Source organism: Natrix helvetica, assembly GCF_964273705.1.
Source record: "Natrix helvetica genome assembly, chromosome: 2".
Taxonomy (NCBI): Eukaryota; Metazoa; Chordata; class Lepidosauria; order Squamata; family Natricidae; genus Natrix; species Natrix helvetica.
In genome coordinates, this window is record NC_138552.1 from 64988078 (window position 1) to 65006697 (window position 18620).

Sequence of the window (18620 nt, forward strand, 5' to 3'; positions counted from 1 at the left end):
ATTGGGTGCTGTAGAACAGAATACGTCAGTTCCTGCTTAATGATCTTAACTGGGATTGGATTTGCCAAGTTAATCCAATTAACTTTGAAACATTGCATACCCATTTAGCAATTTTGTATGAGTTGCAGTTGTTAGGCAAGGACTTCACACTTTTCCTGGTCTGCCAAGTCCACCTCTACTTCAACAACCCCCCCCCCCCAATATTCATCTGTCTTCTCCCCCACACCTGGCATCTTTGCTGTTTTGGCTGCTCTGTGCTCCACAGCCACTGCCTATCTCTCCCACCCACTCCATCTGACCTTCCTCATCTTCTTCCTGCTGGTGACATGGTGTGCCCAACTGAGACACAAGGGGCAGGGGCAGCAGACTAGCAGGGCAGCGTCCCAGGAGGGAGTACAAGACAGCCAAACTGGCAGAGATGAGGGCAATTAGCAGGTGGAGAAAGTTGGAGCATATATTGTAATCATAAATGTGGACACACTATCAAGTGCTCAAATTTTGATCATGTGACTATGGGGCAGTGCAATGGTTGAAATTTGAAGGCAAATAATATTAGTTATTATTTTGAATGAACTTCCATTCATTCAGGGCTTTCATAACTTCAGCCATTGAACAAACACAGGGCTGGTGCTATCTTTATATCAGTGTTTCTCAACCTTAGCGACTTTAAGATGTGTGGACTTCAATTCCCAGAATTCCCCTGCAGAGAGAGAGAGAGAGAGAGAGAGAGAGAGAGGGAGGGAGGGAGGGAGGGAGGGAGGGAGGGAGAGAGAGAGAGAGAGAGAGAGAGAGAGAGAGAGAGAGAGAGAGAGAGAGAGAGAGAGAGAGAGAGAGAGAGAGAGAGAGAGAGAGAGAGAGAGAAATATACAGTTTGATGTTGGCTGAGAGAAGACAGCAAAATGTTCCTGATAAACACTTTGTTTCTGTCACTCTGAAAACAGCCGCAGGGGAAAAAATCATTTTCTTACAAAAATCCCCTTTTCTTTTCTACTCCTAGAAAAAAAAGGAAAGGTTGCTTTTTAAAGGGATCGCTCCTCCCCTCCCCCAAGGACTGGCTTTGGCTGTAGGGCTTTACTGAACAATGTAGAAATCCTGTGAATGTCTGCCTGTTGGCAAATATGCTGATAATTTGCAAATAACTTTACAAACTTTCCCTGTTTAAGATGGAAGTGAGAGTGGAGAGGGTGGAATGGAATCTCAAAGTTATTGTACACAATAGCTTGTCTTGGTTGTTTCTTGCAAACATATGTTAAGTTAAATGCCTTAAAACCTGGACAGCTTTGGCCTTGTGAATTGAAGGGACCGCAAAAGTTGGAATAAAAAAGCCCATTATCTGAAAACTCCACCCTAGTTAAAAATCAGAGGCAGCATAGTTTGTGGTCAAGTTATTGAATTAACATGAGGTAGACCCAGATTCAAGTCCCCTATTAGGCATGGGAATTCAATGTTGCTTTTTCACAATCCAATCTTTCTTACAGGACACTGTTGTTTTTGTTATGAGGATCAAAGGAAGACAATCACAACACCTGTAAAAGGTACTTTGAACTCTTGGGGGGAAAGTTAGATATGAGTTAGATATCACATGGCTTGACCTCCTGAACAGAAGAGGGGGATCACATGCTTCCAAATGTTGGGTGAAGAAGAAAAGAGAAAGAAGGGCTTGCTGAGAGTTCCTGAATTTTTTATACTCTCTATTCGGCCCCGCCTCTATGTTTCCTGTTCCTGTGTAAGAAATGTATTCTGATTGGTTTGACTCCCAGGGGCAGCAGGGAGGGGAGGGGGTCTTAGCTAACTTTGCTGTGTGCCTTTTGAGTCCCAAGCTTGGTTGAGTTCCCAGATGCCATGTGATGAGTTTATGTAGAAGACTAATCCTACCTTTGTTATGTAGACTAGCTCAGGGTTTTTTAATGGCCTATTGACAAAGGTGGGGGCTATTAAGAGTGGTCTGTTTCCAGCCTAAAGCATGTTTCTCCATTTCTTATCCAGGGAAATATAATATTCTGCATTTTCAATATTTCCCAGGATTTTTCATTTTTCTAGGAGAGGGGTGGGTGCTAACTTACTACGGTAAAATGTGTGGACTTCAACTCCCAGAATTCCCAAGTCATTTCCAGTCCTGGATTGTTAAAACTATAGTTCCTGCCATTTGGCACCCAAGGATGGTGATATCAACATGATCAGTCAGAGAATGCTGGGAGTGGTAGTTCAAGGCATCTGGAGGATATCAGTCTTAGGAAGATTAAGATTCTATTACTTTCCGGTAAATTTATTTACCTATATTACCTGAAGCTATTATCTTTGCCCATGATGAAAGGCAATCAATAACCTGGTGGGTTCAAGGTTGATATAGAACAAGAGAAACACATTTTCTGTAAGATCAGTATTAGAAATCACTCTGGTATTTACTTTGACTAATACAGTAGCTGAGGCCCAAGGCCAACCAAAAGATAATGGAGGAAGTTCATGAGCGATATCTCTTGTGTTATGATGTAATTATGAGATTGTCCTGACTCGATAACTACACTGATATTGCCAATCTGGAGAAATGGGGATTTAATCCTTCTATGATATTTTCTTTCTTGTTTAATCTTATCTGATTAATGGTTTGGGGAATTCTTCAAATTAGTGACAGGAGAATATCAGCAGAAGGAAAGTTGCTGGGTGGGTATGCTACCATGAATGTCCATTGCAACTGTAGATCTCATCAAGATGATAATACATGCATCATAATTCATTTCCATCCTCCAGTCACAATCATTGCACCATCATTTAAAGACAGTTCAATAATAAATTTGCATGAAATCAAAATGCAAACATTGTTGGTTAATTGAATTCTTGAACCTGTGTTTTTCTTTGACAGCAGTATCCACCTTCTTTCCAGCTGGCTATGTTTCCCAAATCCAGCTGATGTGGTCATTAAAATAAACTCCTTTGCTATCATTTAATAAGTACAATTAAAATCTGGTAAGGTGATACCAATCACTTTCTCTTAAGGGCACTAGCCTTCAGGCAGTTCCTTTATTCTGAAAGACGAAAAGCAATTTTAAGAGCTAATTCTCAAGTAAACTTTAACTTGTTCTTTAGCAGTTTTCTCTGGTTCTTTTTGAATAGACTCTTACCAAATTCTTTTGTTGCTCCTGTATATATCACCTCTAATCTTGTTTTCAAATTTACAACTTTCATCAAACTGAAAAGACTTAGGCTGGCTGAAACAATTCCATTTATCTGCAGCCTTCATCCTTATTTGAGTGCAGTAAATAGCTAAATAGGCTTTTTTTTTTAAGGTTTTGATTTAGTTTCCTTCCCTTGCCTCCTTTCTTGCCCTTCATTCATCCCACTGGGAAAATTAACATTCTTAGGCTCTGTTTAAGGCCCATTGAAATCATGGAATCTTCCATGGCATGTTATTTTATTGGTGAAAAACAACAACAAGGAATTTCAAACCACACCAAATTTTAAAATATTTATTCTACTTGTAATTTTTTTGAAGCTTCTGAATTCTATAGTCCTGTACCATATAATGGTATTGTGACTTATGACCACAATTGAACCCAATTTTGCAACATCACAAGCCCTCATCACTGATTATGCTGGGTAGGACTACTGACAATTATTATGTCTGGAGGATCATCATTTTCCTATGCCTGATGAAAGCCCAGACAAGCTGACATGGGAGATTTCTTTTAGGTAATAATTGAACTACAGATCAACATTAATGGTCTTCAAAGATTAATTCAACAAATATAAATTCTACCTTTAAATATTTTCATCTATTAATTTATTGCCAAAGGAGAATGACATTTTCCCTTGTTAAGTGTTGCCATGGTCTTCTGTTGAAAGCAGAATGACATTTCTAGGGTCAGTTCTGAGTTGAGATTCCAATCTTATCTTGTTTAGGAGGACTGATAAAAGTGAAGGATGAGGAAGGGGCATATCATTACTCTGCCGGGCAGCTTTGGGTCCTGTAGAATTGTTTCCTGATGGACTTTTCTTGACATCAAACATGTCAAGGCTGTTCAATATTTCTAATGACAAAACTCCTTCCAGGTCAGAGAAAGAAAATAGAAGTTTAACAGATCTGTAGCCATATTGCCTATTCCTTCTTCCGGGCAGAAGCAGAGGAAGATACATGACAAGAGGGTGAGAAATATTTCTCAGTTGATTTACAGTGGCTTGAACCATTAGATCTTTCACTTAAGGCAAACTTCTGATCTTAAGCAAATGGCATGAGGTGTGATATGTCATTCTTATTTCTAATATTGCCTCTTGCTGCTGCTGCTGACATAGAACTGAGGTCTGCATTAGAAATATATCCATTTCAGAAATGGCATTTAAAGAAAGATTACATTTTCTGAAAACGAATAAGTATTCTGACTCGGCATTTGCTTTGCCTCTTCAATTTTATGATGAAGGGCAAATGCATATCTTGAATGTTGAAGAGAGTTCGGTTCTTATATTTCTTAAGATGATAGGTAGCAAAATAACAGAAACTGTCTACAGGCATTAAGAAGCAGGGATACATGGACCTAGCCAAACTTCCCTCAACAATCCTCAGATTATATTCTTCTTAAACTTTCAGAATCTGTGTAATTGCCTCTCAATGAGATACGTTGATTATCCTCCTTTCAAATGATCAGTGATGGAAAAGGATGATCAACATACCTCAATGAGCGGCAATTACACCGATTGTGAAAATTTAAGCAGACTGTAATCTTAGAATTGTGCACTAATCGTATACATGTTTATTCATGAATTTATTTTTCTACTTTATATAAATTATACATGCCAACCCTATGAATGCCTTAGATACTTGACCCACAATTTAAAAGGATTCATTCCCAAAATAATGTACATTAGAATATATTAATTCTTTTCTTAAATCCCTTTTAATAACTTCCACAGTATTGTATTCTATAAGCGATGTCAACAGACATGGTGGAAAACAGAATGCATTTGTAATTATTTAAAGAAATGTGCTATTACGATTTTGTTATTATTACATCCCTACATTATAAGGAAAACATATTGCGGAATAGAATGCAGAAAAATAGAGTTGGAAGGGACCTAGGAGGCCTAGAACTCCTATCCAATTTCAGACAAGTGACTTCCAATCTCTTCTTAAACGCTTCCAGTGATGAAGCACCCACAACTTCTGAAAGCAAGTTATTCCACTGATTAATTGTTCTCACTGTTAGGAAGTTTCCCCTTAGTTGTCTTAGTGCGTCTTGCCTTCTGGTGCTTTGGAAAATATTACTAATATATAGTTATTTCAAAGTCAGTTCACTTAGGCTCAGTAGGCTTTCTTACAGGTAGAATTACATAAACTGCCTTTCTATAAAACTTCTAACAATTTAAAAAATACCTGCCTTTTGACCTTCAAAGATTAAAATAAAAATATAATTGCATATTTTTTAAAAGGGTAAGCAATGATGTCAAATTCAGTCCATGACTCCTCAACATTTAAAAAATAGTCCTTTGTCAGTTATATACTGTTTATCTAACTAATGGTCATAATGATATCATCATGTATCTTGCAAGATTTGACAGTTTAAAAACATGTTGGTCATTTTTAATATTCTTAGTTTGTTTTTGTGTTTTTTAAACTAATATTGTGGTCTTGTAATTGACAACTGAGGAGTTGTCAAATACTGTACCTCGGGGTGTCAAACTCAACTTCATTGAAGGCCGCATCAAGGTTGTGTTTGACCTTGGGGTGGGGGGACCAAGGTGAGCATGGCCAGATTGACATCACTCATGTCAGGGCACCTGTGGTGGCCCAAGAGCTCTGCCAGCAAAAAATAGACTCCTGAGCTCCATTTTCAGCTGCAACAACCTCTTGCACTCCGTTTTTGTTAGCAAAGGGCTGTAGAGCACCATCACAGCCAAAAATGGGCCCTGGGAGGGTTCTGCGCGCCCTTCCCAAGCTCTGTTTTCACTGACAGAGGCATCGCGGACCAGCCCTTCGCTGTTCCTGTGTAGTCCCCAGGCCAGATCTAAGCACCCCGTGGGCCAGATCCAGCCCACGGGCCTTGAGTTATTTTTTTTTTGAACAAAATTTTATTGTTTTTTTAAAAAAAATAAAAAGGAAAGGGGTGGTGGAATGAGTTACAAATTTTGGCAGTTACAATATGTAGAAGGTGTCCCCACCCCTCGTACTCATAGTATTCATTTAAATATAAAATTTGATACTAAATAACAATATTTTGTCAGCATGTAAATTCAAATAATAATTTCAATCAATTTATAACAAGCAGGTTTTCTTGTTCATTTTTGTGATCTGAGTTTTCTTGGTATTGCCCCTTCTCCCCCCGCCATCAGAGCTCTGGCCCCTCCCGTGTCCTGTAGATCTGGTGTAGAATCGTTGGATTTATCTAGGAGTACTTTATTTTTTTCCATAAAGGCCTGAGCCTCTGTGGTTGTGTTAATTCTAACTCTTGTGTCCTCCCAGAATATTAAGATGCCTTCAGGCGTCAGCCATCTGAACCACACCCCCTTCTGGTATAACTTCTTCGCTAATTGCGAATAGTTTTTTCTTTTCTCTCTCACTTTCTTAGGGATCTGTTTCAGAATCGTTATTTCTCTATCTTGGTATTTAAAAGCTTGCCCCCTTTGTGCACTCAGAATCTCATCTCTTGTAGTCTTTCTGAGAAATTTAATGTGTACCTCCCTGGGAACATTGTGTGTTCTAGCATATGCTGAGTTTACTCTATAAACCAGGTCCAGTTCCCACCCCATCTGTTGTTTTTCTTTTTGAATGTATTCAGCCAAGATGTTTGTCATGATGTCCCTTAAATCCTCATCATCTGCCTCAACCACATTTTGGAACCTAAGGAAAAAGGACATTCTTTCAAATTCTGTTTTCATCTGGTGGGTCTCAAGCTCTTGGTTCCCCTTCTGCACCCCTTTCACCTCCCCCCTCATCTCAGTCGTCCCCTCCTCCAAAAGATCCAGTCTCTGTGAGTTTTTACTCATCTGGTCTTGGTTCTCTTTAAACTGCTCTTTCATCTCCTTTAGTTCACTTTTAATATCCTCCTGTCCCTTTAAAATTTGTTGAAACATCTGTTGAAAATCCGTCTCTGAAGGCTTAGGCTGCATCAGGGAGGTTAAAGTCTGTTGTCCACTGGGACTGGATACTGTAGATGTCGGGGCGGAGACAGCAAAGCCCGGCTTCCCCGGGGGTGGTCTTTTAGGTGGCATTATATTGAGCAGAAAAAGTTCAAAGTCAATACAGAGAGGAAACAATTAGGGAGGGAAACTGCCAAGAGAGATCAGGAGGCAAGGAGTCCAAGCAGAAGGGAATTTTTTGTGATTACAGCTCCTGGCAATAGAATGGTAAAATCCTTTGTTCCAAGGGAGTCCAATACAACAAGAGATTTATCTGAGTGTCACGGAGACAAAGACAGGAAGCCTGAAGTTCTATGGGTGGAGTCAAATTTCAATGTTTATAAAGACAACGGAAGCATGCCATCTTGCCCTGCCAGCTTCGGAGTTAAGGGGCATAACAGAAAGTTTTCAAAGTTTCCAAAGTTTTCATATCATCACCTCATTTGTAGAATTACAATCCAAAATCTGCCTTCGTTATGAGCGTGAGATCATTGCATGGCTCTCTCCCTTCCTCCTCCTCTAGGGCCGAGAGCAAAACCGTTTATAGCCGCCTGTCCGAGGGGGGAGGAATCCCCCTTCCTCCAGTCACGCTTCTCCGAGCCGAGTTGAAAGCAACTCTAAAAGCAGCTGGCAGTTTTTCTTTTTTTTTTAAAACAAGCAAGGGAACGGGGGGAAGTTTCCACCTCACCACACAGCAACCGTGTCCTTCAGATAGTGTGTTCTTCCAGCTGCCTCCTCACGAAGACGCCGTAGCGCCTCCCCATCATGCCTCCCAGTGCCTAGGGCGATGCGGGGCCCGCCCGGCTGCCGCCGACTCAGGGGATCCCCCGCTACGCTGCCCCTTCGGCAGGAGCCTCTATGGGGTGTCCTGTGCCCCCCAAGCGGTGAGGGACCCACCAGAAGAGCGCGGGGCGAGCAGAGCCTGCCCGTCGCGATCAGCAGCCGGAACCGGAAGCCACGGGCCTTGAGTTATGATGCTGTACATCATAACAGCACTTCTAAACTCCAAATTAACATCAACTGGTTTATGTGGTGCTCCTCACAAGTTTTCAGTAACATTAGAGTGGTCCTTGAAATGGAAAAAGCTAGGAATCATTAGACTATAGCCCGTTTCATTAGTTCATGATTTGGCTGATTAACTGGCAGATGCATGTAGCTAGGAAAATATGGACATTCAAATGATCATTATTTCCAAAATGTTAGTACTGTCTCCTAGATACAATAGGCTACTTTATGCATTCCATTGCCATCTGATCCCACTAGTGATTGTTATTCCACTTACTGCATAGTTAGTTGCCAATTGAGCATAAAATTCTTCTGGAAAATGAGAAAACTCATGGGAATACACAGTATGTCATATTCATTAACCTTCAAACTGATTTTGTTGTTTTGTTGCAAAAGGCTTACATGATTAACTCTCTAAAAATGAAATTGTACTAATTATCTTATCCGATCCTCACAAATTCGAAATAAAGTGATTCAATCATATTTTGGAGACAAGATATCTGAGGCTAGAATGGTTTATTAAATAAAACTGAAATAGATTTAAACTTTATCTTATCACAGCAACCAAAACCTGAGATCCTCAAAGAACTGAACAAATGTTTACCTATATTTACATTACCAAATTACAGAAACAAATGTAAAATATCTGAACTAATGAGATCTGTATCTTTCCTTAAGTATCCAATTTGCATTCATACAATAAAAAATTATTGTAAGGTAAAATGCATTAAAAATAACTGCCTCCCACCCCCCAAACTGACAGTACCTCTTTACATTTAAGGCTTTTAAAAATAGTAGCTATGTTGGGATGCACCTTTTTATAGCTTGCAGGGGGTTTTGTCCCCTTTAGCAATGACTTTTGTTCCTTTTATTGTTTCTTTTTGTAGGTGTATTACAATCTGAATTGTTTTGCTATGAAAAATACTTGGTTATTTTCTTTGAATACAGAAGTATGTAACTGTACACTCTGGGTGAATCAATTCCATGTTTTCTGTCTCTTAATCATTGCTATACTCTAAATGTTGGAGACTAAACTCCCGATTGTGAGATGACATATAAATTTAATTTTTTAAAAAATATGTGGGCTGTTCTCATGGAGTTCTTTATCCCCGAATTCATTGGGTCTAACCAGTAACTGTTTAGGTGACCTAGCCAGAATGGAATCTTTCAGCTGGTGACTATTTTAGGAATTTGAGGATCGAGCTATGCCGGGTATACAGGTAGTCCTCAACCTATGACCGCAATTGAGCCCAACTTTTATGTTGCTAATCGACACATTTGTTAAGTGAATTTTGCCTCATTTTAGGACCTTTCTTGTCACAGTTGTTAAGTGAATCACTGCAGTTGTTAAGTTAGTAACACAATTGTTAAATGAATCTGTCTTTCTCAGAAACTCACAAAAAGTGATCACGTGACCCTGGGACACTGCAACAATCATAAATAGGAGTCAGTTGCCAAACCTCCTAATTTAGATAATGTGACCACAGGGATGCTGCAACAGTCATGTGGGAAATGGTCATAAGTCATTTTTTTCAGTACCATTGCAACTTTGAATAGTCACTAAACAAACTGTTGTAAGTCGAGGATTAAGTCGAGGATCAAGTATAATTCATCAGACAGAACTCCCCTATGGGAAAATTGTTCCTATTGAAATGATGCCCAGATTCTCAGTCCCAGTTTTCCCAAGTTAAACTGAGGATACGTTGAATTTTAAAACTACTGAGATACAGAGGGTGAGCTAAGTCTGCATCTTGTTTCTTATATGGTAGTTTGAGCATTTCCATGCCTGTAGCTACCCACAGCACAAACATGCTCTGCTGTTTTCCCATGACATGTGTTAAATTTTAACCCAACACTTTCTCTAGGAGTTTGAGATAGTTTATATGGGTATCAGGATAATATTGTAACATAAATGGATATGAAGAATGGGAAAAACACACTTTAAATGTCTGTACTACGAAATATGTATGAAAATATGAAAAACAGTGGACGGTTAGAATTTAATTGGTGATTATATGTGTGTGTGTGTATATATATATATATGTATAAATAATATGGAACAATGGAAATGAAATGTAATATTTAGGAATAATAAGACTATGTTTATGTGTATTGAAATGTATGTAACCCAGTTACCACACCATTTACGCATTGATATGCATAAAGAATATAAAAAATAAAAATTTGATTGGAAAAAAAAGAAAACCTACAAGGTAGTTCTTGAGTGGTGGTTGGCTCAAAGTCATCCAGTAAGCTTCCATAGCTGAGGGACAACTTGAACTTCAGACTCTCCACTCCTAATCCCTCCTTGTCTGCATATCTTCTTAAATCTTCTTTAGCTGTTTCTCCCTTATTCTGGCATGGTCCAAGGGAAATCTCAAGATGTCCAAGGACTCAGTGATCTGAAATAGAAACAAAAGAGGAAGGGCAATAAATGTCATGTCCATTTTTCTACAGGATCAGTTCAATTTCTGGTGTGTTTTTCTTAAATGCAGAAAAAATTGTGAGTGCATACTTTATATTTTATACAACTCCTTTTAAAAGACAAGCCACAAGTGCTTTTAACACACTTTGTATTAATTTTAAAAAATGATGGGTAAATAATCAAGTTTTGAGCCATCCTTTGATGAAAAGCATCTCTCCTTTTTCAGAACTATGACCAAACAATGGCCATCTTTTATTATCATATCTGGAATAAATTTCTGGAGTAACTTCCTGAATCTCTATCATAACCAGTTGCAAAGAGGTTTTTTACAAGGACATAGAAAAGGACATATTCTTCTCTGTTGCGTAGTAAGCTTCACCTGCTGTGGACTATTCCATAATTTAAAAGTGCAGAGAGCCCTTGTCTTCCTTTGTACTTGACCTTCATCTCCTGCTCTTAAAAACTCAATGCAAGCAAGAATAAAATATTATTGGCATAGATAGTGGCCCATTCTTCTTTTTTTTACTGTAAAATAGGAACAATGAGAAGACTAATAGTAATAGTAAGGCTGCATTACTATTACTATTAGTCTTCTCATGTTCCTATCACCCATCTCCTCCCACTTATGACTGCATGACTGTAACTTTGTTGCTTGTATCCTTACGATTTATATTGATATTGATATTGTTCCCTGATTGCTTATTTGTACCCCATGGCTATCATTGAGTGTTGTACCTTATAATTCTTGATGAATGTATCTTGTCTTTTTATATACACTGACAGCATATGCACCAAAGACAAATACCTTGTGTGTCCAATCACACTTGGCCAATAAAGAATTCTATTCTATTCTATTCTACTCTAAAATAGGGCAATTTATCAGTACCAACCTACTAGTTGAAGACCAATGCTAGAAGACTCCTTGGGAAGGAGAAGCTCAACCTCCTGCTGTGTGTGTGAAAGATTGCTCCTCCCCCAGCAAGATATGTTTATGGAGGGGAGGGATAGGAACTAACTCACTTTAGAATGGACTATTCCTCTCTGAAAATCTAACCACAGAAGAGCTTCTAGATTTAGAAGGCATGTGCCCCTGGAGCTTGTTCTGCTTTTATTAGTCCATCTAATCACGGGAAACAGCCCTTTTTGGGGTGAACACTCTGGACCCTACTTACTTTGAAACAGCATTAGAACTGAAGTTGGCTTGAAGGACAAAAACATCTTAAGAAAATGTATTGGAGGCAAAATACCAGGTAAGTTTGCATTTTTATACCCTGATAATCGAGTTGTATTCAGTCATGCATCTTCTATTGTTTATATACAAAGGCAAAATTATAATCCATGTAGAAGCAAGAGATATAACATATATTGCTCATTTTGGCTCTAGTGAAAGTAAAATATAATTTCCAGAACTATTGTCTTTTTACAATACAGTGCTTTGCTTTGGTAACAGGGCTACAAAAGTGATTTTGAAGCAATTAACTCAGTAACAAAGAAAAGAATAGAACTATTTAGCTGGGATATTATAACTATGTATAATAATGTTTCGTGCTGTAGAGGCTTATCCATACCCTAGGATTGTGTTAAATTTGACTTTACTCTACTTTGTCCTAAGCATATTTAGCCTCGGATTGCTTTGTCTGTAATTAAGTCTGCCTTCCTAAATATAATTATCCAGTAGTAAAATTCAATGAATTTTTATAGTACTGGTTTTTGGGTGGACTGAATGCCCTTTTCTCACATTACTTTCTTCATGCTGAACTAATGCCTGTGCATACTTTGCCTCTCCAGGTTTATTTTAACAATCACTCTGGTTTTGCAGAATATTAATTTTGGAGAAGGTGAGTAGTTTTCCCATAATTTGGTTCCAATTTTGCTTTCTGTAAAATGCTGTACTCTCTTGTGTTCTTCTTTCTTTGCATCCCGCCAGGCCTTAAAAAAGAAGATGACACTCCTCACTCTGAAGGAAATGTGGATGACATTATTCAAAAGCACAGTGCAAAAGAGAGAGCCACCACATTAAAAGTCTTCAGTGTTATGAATCACAGCTCCGAGTATAAAAAGCAGATCCACTCGAGACCAATTTTACCTTTCATTGGGCTAACAGAGAGTAAGTTACTTTCTTTATGCTTACATGCTCCCTAAATCTTGATATCTGAATTTATTATAGCAACAGATTTCTCCAATCTAGTGCCTATAACACCAGTCAGCTGACATAGGTAGTATTAACATGAATTTAGCAGAGAGGCCTGGGTTCAAATTCTTGTTCTGCCATGAAATGTATTAGCCAGTCCTATCCATAGTCATTTTGTACTACCTTTCATTCTAGGCATGAGGTCTTTAGAGCAAGCATTCAGTTTTACTTTTGCCCACCTCTGAGTAATGTGTTAAGGATAAAATATACATTTTACAATAAAAATGCAACAAATGCACATGAACAAATGGGCATGCAGTATGTCCATTGGAAAATCTGTTTCTCCAAAATAACTTCTTATCTGCCCTGGACAATAGGCAAGGTAGAATGAGATTATTTTAAAATTGTTTTTTATTCAATTTATGCATTGCCCTGCTCCCAATAAGATGAGATTCTCCACTGTATTTTGGTTAGTAGAATTTCTACAGAATTCAACTGCAATCCAGTATAGCCTGTCTTTACACTGCATTGGGCCATAATGCTATGAAACCTTGTGCTATAAGTTACAATCCTTTGTAGGACCCAGCAAAGGAAGTTTTGGAGCAGTCCAACATTTTATATATTCTAAATTATATTCCACTGAGCCACTGGTGTATTTTTTAAAAATGAACACCCAGAAGCTGCTCTGTAGGCAGTTAATCCTCTGTATGTTTAGAGACCATAAGACTTTTGGATGTTTAGGATTATAATTCATATGTTTCTTTACTTGGAAATCTAATGGAGGGTGACAAATTATGGTACTTTTCTGGCACTGTTTCTGTAATGAGCTGTGACAACAAGTAATATCCAGTTGCTTACTTCTGGAAAATGTTGATCTCCATGTATCCAGGACAGACCTTTTTAAAAAATACTCATCAGCTCTACAGTTCCATTTGCAATAACTCTTTCTGCCAAGCAAATTAGGAGATAGGCATATTGCAGCATAATGTTTTTATTATAGTTAAAACATGAATAGATATAGAATAGGTATATACATTGTATATGATTTTACTTGAAAGTACAGTTTAGCTAAAATAAGATAAATCTTTGCAGATTTGCCAAAGGACAATGTTTGTTTTCTTTCCTCTCAATCCCACTATTTTCAAAAGCAAGTATGATTAATAACCTCCTGCTAGAAGTGAAATCTGCAGTTTGACATGGAGCTTCTGCAGTAGAACAAGTCATGGGGTGGTGTTTGGCCATGCAGTAATCTCTAGCAGTTTGCTTTTAATCCTTATCTAAACAATCTGGGTTTAGCTGAACAAACAGACTTAACAGGCAGCTAATTTTATGGTCCCCTTAAGGCCAATAGAACCAGGCCTTTGGCAGCTAGGAAGACTTGGCAAAAGCAAGTGAAAAAGAAGGTTCAAAGAAGTCTGTTTCTTTGTCAACTAAGGGCTATTTATTTTTCAGGTCAGACCCTTAACCGGCACTGTTGTAAAAATGGAGGAACTTGCATCCTGGGCAGTTTCTGTGCATGCCCCAAATACTTTGTTGGCAGATACTGCGAGCATGATGAACGGAAAAGGTAAAGAAGGTATACATATATTTGAGGGGGGGGATTGTGGCTTGTCAATGAACTTGGAAATAAGGTTGCATCTTCTGATTTGTCATTGGCAGCAACTGTGGCCCATTAGTGCATGGAGAATGGATATGGAAGGGTTGCCAGTTGTGTCGATGTGCTTATGGTGTTTTCCAGTGTTTATCTGAACAAAGACAAAATTGTGGTAAGAAGATACATCACTGGGGGTGGGGAATAAAAATACACCTATAGTTAATGCAAAAAAAAAAGGAATCAAGAGTCCTAAATCTGAAACATGATCACATTTATAAATTATTCTGCAGTAAAGTTTAGCTTATTTAATTGTCGGGCTTTAAGATGTCAATAGTTTTGTACTTCCCATTGCAAAAGACTAAAGGAGAAGCTATATATGAATTATTGTGGGCTACTCTAAATTGAATTTATCTCACTGAGTTAAAACCAAATAAGATTTATGTGAGCTTGCTGAGGTGGTGCTTTGTTCTATATATCCACTTTATATGAAACACTTTCCAAAATGTCACAGCATTTGTCTATATCAATGGTTTTCTTTTTCTTCACAGAGGGTTTAGCATAGCCTTCTAGATCAGGCCTTCTAGATCAGGTTTAGACAAGAAAGGGCCTTCTCAGATGTGGTGGACCAGGGCTCTTAAACTCCTGGCCCACGAGCCGGATGTTTCACGTGCTGCCCACGCCCAGTTTAACAAAGGGGAAAAAAGCCCAGATACATCACATGAGGCTACCATGACGACACCCCTGTTGTAGACATTGATTCATAGTTGGTGACCTAGGACTGAATTTTTAGAGCCACCCCTCCCGGGCCAACTGCTTTACATGAATATGGGTAGTTCTTGACTTACGACTACAAGTGAGCCCAAAATTTATGTTGCTAAGTGAAACATTTGTTAAGTGAGTTTTGCCCCATTTTATGACCTTTCTTGCCACAGTTGTTAAGCGAATCAAAGCAGTTGTTAAAGTCAGTTGGACATGTTTCTTAAGTGAATCTGGTTTACCCAATGACTTTGCTTGTCAGAAGGTCATAAAAAGTGATCACATAACCCCAGGACACTGCAACCGTCATAAATGTGAGTCAGCTGCCAACTATCTGAATTTTGATCATGTGACCATAGGGATGTTGAGATGGTATGAAAAATGGTCATAAGTGAGGTAACTTCAAACAGTCACTAAATGAATTGTTGTAAGTCAAAGACTGTAGTTGGGAGAAGCAATTATCATAATGATTCCTTCAGGTCTTGAGTACTCATTGTTTTCTAGAAGTAGTTATACAGTATATGTCCCATATTTAAATACTTTATTGTCTTTTCACTATACATTGGTCAATTTGGTTTGAAAAGGAACTAGATTTACTCATGCCTACCTTCTATTTATATGCAAAAAGGACAAGATAGATCTTTACATAAGAATTTGTCTCGTGTACCACATTTACTCTATTGCTATTTTAGAGATCAATAAAGGAGAATATTTGTAGGTCAGGGATGAAACGAAGGGACCTTGGTGCTCTCTGGGCTTGATTGTTTTCTTGTAGATGTTTCATTATTTCATTACCCAAAATAGTTAACATCAGTGTACTCATAAATGAAATCATTTAATTTTGTATTAGCATCATATGGTCTGTTTGGGGAGTTATTAAGTCAAGCAGTATACCTCTTTTTTGTGCCTTCAAATCATTGTTTACTCTCTCTTAACCAGTCCTTGTAGTTTTGTTGGCAAGATTTTTTGGAAATGGTTTGCTATGGCTTCCTTCCAAGAGTTGAGAGAGAGAAAGATTGGCCCAAGGTCATCCAATTAGCTTCATACCTAAAGCAGGATTAGAACCAACTTTCTTTCCAACTTGATAACTTAACCACAACACCAAACTGGCTGTCTCAAATCACCTTATATGAAACAAAATATGTTGGAATGTCTAGTCAACAGTGATAACATTGTTAAAGAAAAGCAAAAAGTACTATCATGATGTAACATTATTGTAAACCATTTATTTAGCCCCACTTTTCTTAATCTTGCTTCCAGTAATCGTGTTAGGAATGTGTATGATTGCTGGTAACTTCCAGTACAATATTTGATGGAGCCTTGTCAACAAGTTATAAGTGTTAATCTCATCTTGTTTTCTGTTTTCCTTACCTGGGACCAAAGGGCCAAGAAGTACAATCCTCTTTATTAGCAATGCTTCTTAACTAGTGATTTGTATTTACTTTTGATCGTGATGTGATTAATGCTGATAAGTTACCATTAATTGGTTTCAAAGGCTCCTATGGGTCCTATTTGCACCTCTCCTGTGAGAATTCAACAGCCATTGACTTCTGCACTGTCTTACTTAATATTTTACTTAAGTACTTCCAGAAGAGCTTAGAGGAAATTACTAAGTATTGTTGAAAGAATTTGTATGCAGATTTCTTTAACTAGCCCTTCCCCCTTTTTTTCTCAGCTTTAAATGAAGAAGAGAAATTCATCTATTTCACTTCAAATTGCCCAAGATTACCGCAAACAATATGCTTTCTTATTCCTCTACTAGGCTTCTACTTCACTTGGTACAGCACAAAGCTTTTCTATCTACTTTGAAGGTCTCATTTATTTGGACTGGAAATGCAAATGGATCTGCAGAATGCCAGAAGGCTAGAAACAAAGACTGCTGTTGCATTTCTACTATTTATTTACCTGTTTAACAGGAATGCTTTAGGATATTTACTTTTCATAAAATTCCAGTTAGCATTTATATGGTGAAATTGCTCTTAATTACCTCATTCAAATAGTGTTTACTATATAATGTCAAGGAGAAAAGATGCAGATGTTTTACTATTAAGGATTTGTATAAGACCTCATTCAACCTTGCCATTTATGCTGCCCCTCAAATAGTTGAATTTCAACTCCCATATTAAAATTGCAGTCCAAGATATTTCAAGAGCACCATAGTGAGAATGCTTCTGTGCCTAGTTGTAAACAAATCTGCATCAATGAAAAGTAAAACCAAAATCTTTACGTGAGCTCAGTTTCTACTGACCTGAAAAATATACTCTTTTTTTGTGGTATTATGAAAATAATTTCCAATTGACATCTTGATATTTTCCCCACCAACTTCCCATGTTAGCCTCCCTACCACCTGAAGATTTCCTAGTATTCTCCCATCCAATTATTAACCAAAAACACCAGTGGTGTTTCACATTTTAGCTCCATGTTAAACCAAAGGTTAAGTTATTGTTAATCAAAACTAGTATTCAGTAATGTTGCACAAATACTACTACTGTTTGAATCAGATTTAAGCAGTATAAAACTTTGTCTGTTGCAATATTGACTCTTTCAGTGGAAGAAAACTTAGCTATTCTATGACATTAAAATATTTTCAAATAGTGTGTCTAACTTTTTTGATGATGTATATTCAAACTGCAAATGCAACAATTTATTAGAGGTTCCTCTTTTTCAACTTCATCATAATGTTTCTTACTAGAAGACTATTCCTTCAGTTACATTACATCTCTATTACATTGTTAGGAATGTGTAAATTGGTCTGCTTTTGATTCAGGTAACTTTTATATGTGTTCATTGATACATCAGCTCTATTTTCCGCTTTAATCTGTAACATTAAAGACAAGCTATTTATTTCTTTTCAAAATATCTGAGTGGAAGGAGACATTTAATATAATTTACACATTTATATTAATATAAATTACTCATTTCTAATTGTTTTCCCTAAGCATGTATTTTAAATTAAATGTATTTTAATGCACCTTTGAAGTTAAGAATTGGTATATTTGGCAAATATAAAGGTTTGCAAATCAATATTAATATATTGTGATATGTTAGCTTTACATCAGAATTCATAAAAGACAAATGTTTCAGTTCTACCTGAGGTAAAATCTCAGATTCGGGAAGTTTGTTTCAATCCATTCTATTCCAAACCACCATCTGGATGGTCAGGTTCACACATATTTGACTGTTTGGTTTTCGTATCTAAATGCTAAAAGCAATCCAGAGAACCAACTAAGATCCTTGTGGACCATGAAGCCTGAATAACGTATTGGAGCTTTAACTGCCTCTTGTAAAACCTGTCTCTAGAGGCCTGCAAAAATGAGGCTTAACAAATATATTTTCTAATGGTGAAAAAAAGGAAGAAAAAATGACAGTCTCCTACCTGTTATTGTAAAAAAAAAAGGTCTCCTAATTGATTTGAGGGTACCAGAGATCACATGTTGCCAGCACAGGAGGAGAGCTTGTTAACTTTGGGGGTGGTGAAAATATGGAAATTGCATGTAACAATCCAGTTGACTGCATTGATTTCTTCGTGTGTCAGAAATCTTTGGTGAAAGTTAATTTGAAACTTATTTGATATATGGCTCCATTAAATATAGTGTTAGCCTCTA

The 18620-nt window shown here is 37.6% G+C and overlaps 1 protein-coding gene across 1 annotated transcript; it reads left to right on the forward strand.

The window, feature by feature from the left end:
• Positions 1-1393: 1393 nt before the first annotated feature.
• LOC309388540 (cryptic protein-like) lies at positions 1394-17880 on the forward strand. The gene is made up of 7 exons (XM_081945951.1): positions 1394-1535; positions 11650-11784; positions 12323-12372; positions 12462-12641; positions 14118-14232; positions 14325-14431; positions 16691-17880. The coding sequence occupies exons 2-7, from the start codon at positions 11762-11764 to the stop codon at positions 16822-16824; spliced, it is 609 nt and encodes a 202-aa protein (XP_081802077.1). The 5' UTR covers positions 1394-1535; positions 11650-11761; the 3' UTR covers positions 16825-17880.
• Positions 17881-18620: the final 740 nt, after the last annotated feature.